This window comes from Carcharhinus amblyrhynchos, chromosome 14, assembly GCF_965287045.1.
Source record: "Carcharhinus amblyrhynchos chromosome 14, sCarAmb.v2.hapA, whole genome shotgun sequence".
In the NCBI taxonomy this organism is placed as follows: domain Eukaryota; kingdom Metazoa; phylum Chordata; class Chondrichthyes; order Carcharhiniformes; family Carcharhinidae; genus Carcharhinus; species Carcharhinus amblyrhynchos.
The window spans coordinates 21,509,179-21,513,452 of NC_137337.1; the positions used below are offsets into that span (position 1 = coordinate 21,509,179).

General features: G+C 48.4%; 1 protein-coding gene across 2 annotated transcripts; it reads left to right on the forward strand.

Annotated features, from left to right (window-relative positions):
* On the forward strand, positions 1–3,009 carry wdr89 (WD repeat domain 89). Of its 2 annotated transcripts, none has more exons than XM_080202391.1 (2): positions 1–25; positions 1,411–3,009. In XM_080202391.1, exon 2 carries the CDS (start codon positions 1,447–1,449, stop codon positions 2,611–2,613), a length of 1,167 nt encoding a protein of 388 aa, XP_080058517.1. In that variant the 5' UTR covers positions 1–25; positions 1,411–1,446; the 3' UTR covers positions 2,614–3,009. The 2 variants fall into 2 exon arrangements, with proteins under 2 accessions (XP_080058517.1, XP_080058516.1); XM_080202390.1 differs by lacking the exon at positions 1–25 and adding an exon at positions 42–200.
* The last annotated feature ends 1,265 nt before the right edge of the window (positions 3,010–4,274 follow it).

A 4,274-nucleotide genomic window follows, 5' to 3' on the forward strand; every position in this document is an offset into this window, starting at 1 on the left:
TCAGCCCAGGCCGAGAGGACGCGTGGTGAGAGACATAGAGACAGAGACAGAAATATAGAGACAGAGAGACAAGGAGCATAGGCCGATAGAGAGAGGCCCCCAGCTTGGGATGGCGGCCTTCGCGCCTCCGGGAGGGGATTTGGAAAGATCGCCGCCTCGGAATCCAGACTGATCCGAATGGGGAGGAGAATAGACTGATGGTCGGGCCCCAGTGTGGGGGAGGGGGCACTACCCCAGGGTGGGGGGGTGAGGGAGGGGACACTACCCCAGGGTGGGGGGGTGAGGGAGGGGACACTACCCCAGGGTGGGGGGGGTGAGGGAGGGGGCACTACCCCAGTGTGGGGGAGGGGAGGGGAGGGGGCACTATCCCAGGGTGGGGGGTGAGGGAGGGGGCACTACCCCAGGGTGGGGGGGTGAGGGAGGGGGCACTACCCCAGGGTGGGGGGGTGAGGGAGGGGGCACTACCCCAGGGTGGGGGGGTGAGGGAGGGGGCACTACCCCAGGGTGGGGGTGAGGGAGGGGGCACTACCCCAGTGTTTGGGGGGGAGGGGCAGTACCCCAGTGTGGGGGGGAGAGGGCAATACCCCAGTGTGTGGGGGGAAGGGGAGAATACATACCCCAGTGTGGGAGGAGGGGACAGTACCGCAGTGTGGGGGGCAGGGAGGGGGGCACTACCCCAGTGTGGGGGGCAGGGAGGGGGCACTACCCCAGTGTTCGGTGGGAGGGGGCGCTACCCCAGTGTGGGGGGCGGGGAGGGGGCACTACCCCAGTGTGGAGGGGGAGAGACTACCCCACTGTGAAGGAGAGGGGCAGTGGATAATGTTGGGGAGGGGTTTGAACGATGAAGGGCTAAATGGTGTGTGGGGTGTTGATCGGAATTGTATTTTTTTTAGGTACTGGGAGAGCAGGGCGGTGTAAAAATTGGAGGATTATGAGCCACTTTTCTGGAAGAATTAAGCAGGCAAAATAACTCCCAGTCTGTTGAACTGATTACCAAGTAATCTGAACTGGGAGGACCCATTGGGCTGTGAAGATTAGGTTTTAGTTGAAGATGTTTCACTAGCTCAGTGATGAATTTGCCAGCTGTCCTTGTAGATCTCCAGTGGAGTGTTCAGTGGGATCTATAACTAAATGGGCCAAGATTGGACAGAATTTTTTGATCACCATCCAGTTGCCTGTACTAATTGTTAATCTTGTAAGAAGAAACAGTCTCAGTTTTTATTGAATATTAGTTTGTAGAGTTCAAAGATGGAAATTTGAGGCACTTGTTCAGTTGTGGAATGCACTAAACTGAGTTGAGGATTTGGAGAAGGGAGCTAAAGAATATATCACTGCAGCGCCAAATCATGTTGCACAGGGTGCGTGTTGGCAATTTATTTATGTATGTTTATTTATCTCATTTCTTCTCAGCAAACAGCTAACGTCACAGAAGGAGTGGTCCACTCCATGGAGGAAATTGAGGGGTTGTTTAATAACCTGTGCATTGCCAAACGATCCACACACAAAACTGAAGATTTGACATACCTGCTGGATATTGATTGCCTGAAAGTACCCACAGGAAAAAGTGATCAATTGGTTGCTGTTTCGTGTTCTAACCACTGTCTCCGTGTATACAATAAACAGACATTGACTCTAGTTCAACAGTTCCAAGGCCATTCTGCTCCAATCAGTGGCATTAGGTTTGCACAAACCAGTGACCAGTTGTTGTTCTCTGCTTCGTGTGATGGGACGGTGAAGTGTTGGGATGTACGTTCATCCAGCACAGACCCAGTTCAGACTTATAAAGGTTATCCTAATAACGTCTTCATCAGCTTTGATATCAGCTGTAATGATTTGGTGATCTGCGCCGGGACAGAAAAGGTTGAAGAAGACACTTACATGGTTTTCTGGGATGCTCGAAGTTGGACGAAGGTGGCAAACCCTGGAGGTCAAGAACCCCTTGGAGTTTATTCGGAGACTCACAATGATGACATCACCCAAATCCGTTTTCACCCCTCCAATCCCAACAAAGTGGCGTCGGGATCAACAGACGGGTTGGTCAACATATTTGACCTCAGCCAAGAAACAGAAGATGATGCTCTTCTTGCAACCTGCAACTCTGATTCCTCGGTCAGCTTTGTGGGCTGGTCCGGCAAGGAGCTGGAGCAGATATTTTGCATGACCCACGATGAAGGTTTCTATCTGTGGGACCTTGCCCACCTGCACAATGATGAACCCATCACGCTGGTGAAAATGCAGGACGTGAGAGAGAGCTTGAAGTTTGACCCTGATGATCTGGACTACCTGACTGGGGGCTTTTACCACAAGGAAGCTGACAGGTTGTATGTATTGGGTGGCAGCCACGCGGGAAAGCTTCACTTTTTAAACTGTGTTGCCGGTGGCCTTGCCCACCTGCACACGCTGCGCGACAGACACTCGGCCGTCGTTCGCGCTTTTCACTGGGATTCTGAGGACCACTCCTTGCTGACGTGTGGGGAAGATGCCCAGCTGCTTTTATGGAAACCCAACGCCACAGAATTGACTGCAGAGAAGAAGTCATTAACCAAACTTCCATCGGATGTGCGTAGGAAAATGAGAGTTCACAGCAAAATTGCTTACAAAAGCAAGAAGTAAAATATACAGACAACTCCTCACACTTGCCCAAAGCCAAGGTCCAATGAGATCGATTTCCGTTCTGCTGGGAGGAAAGTACATTTTCCTGTCTGTCAGGAATTCAGTCACTCAGCAGCTACTCATTGACCCCAGATCTTGCACTGTGTCTAAACAATGTGGCTTTAATGAGGGAAGCCTAGAAAGTGAAGGATAATCACATTTCTAAAAGATACAGCGAGAGGTATCCATTCAGAATTAGGATTTTATTCAGTTGACTTTTTACTTCAGTTTTGTTTTAAGATTTTTGTCTTAAGTGCCTTTGGAAGATTTCTGCAAAATATGATCCCTTCGGGATTAATTAAATTTAAAGGTATATACTAATGAAAGATTAAATGTGCATTGTTTGGTTGGAGAGGACATATTTGCACTACATGTTTGTGTTGAACATTGACACTCTAGTGGAATTTTTGTGTTCAAAATACACCTTCAACAAAAACTTCAGATGCTCTGTTGTGGGGCAGATCCTACATCCCTGTACTCCTAACTCATTACCTTACAAATAGAGTGACTTCCAGCAGATTGCTAATGAATGTTAAAAAGAGAAAATGCTGGAAAATCTCAGCAAGTCTGAGAGCATCTGTAAGGAGAGAACGGAGCCAACGTTTCAGGTCTAGATGACCCTTCATCAGAGCTCTGTCATTCGGAGCATGGCTGATTGGTAACCCATCCCACTTGTTTGTTCCGCATCCCTGAAACCCTTCCGTAACAAAAATCTGTTGATTCCCAACCTGTTATATTTCAATGGACCCACCATTCACAGCCTTTTGAGGAGTCAATTCCAGATTTCCTTAACCAACCAATACGCTTCCTAATTTCACTCCTAAATAGCCATGCTCTAGTTTTTAAGTTTAAACACTCTTCTGGATTCCCAGAATAGCAGAGGATATTGTACTTATTTTATTAAATTTAATTATCAATTCAAAGATGTCAATTAAATTACTCTTCAGCTAGCTAAACTCCCAAAGAGTACAAGCCAAATTTATCCAACTTGTCCTCATATTTTGAGTTTAGAGCACTAAATTACTGTTCTGGTGATAATTTGTTTAATGGAATGTGGGCAGCACTTGTTGCCCCATCTCTGTTGCCCTTGAACTGTGGCTTGCTGGACCATGATGTGGATATGCTGGCGTTGGACTGGGGTAAACACAGTAAAAAGTCTGACAACACCAGGTTTAAGTCCAACCGATTTAGGAAGGATTATTACTTACGTGGTGAAAAACTGCAGCAGGCGAAGGTGCAGAGGGACCTTGGGGTCCTTGTGCATGAGTCGCAAAAACCCAGCTTGCAGGTGCAGCAGGTGGTCAGGAAGGCGAATGGGATGCTGGCCTTCATAGCGAGGGGGATTGAATATAAAAGTAGGGAGGTCTTGCTGCGGCTGTATAGGGCATTGGTGAGGCCGCAGCTGGAGTACTGTGTGCAGTTTTGGGCGCCGTACTTACGCAAGGATATTTTGGCCTTGGAGGGAGTGCAGAGGAGGTTTACTAGGCTGATGCCAGAGTTGAGGGGGTTGAGCTATGAGGAGAGGCTGAATAAACTAGGCTTGTACTCATTAGAGTTTAGAAGAATGAGGGGAGATCTCATTGAGATGTATAAGATGATGAATGGGATGGATAGGATAGAGG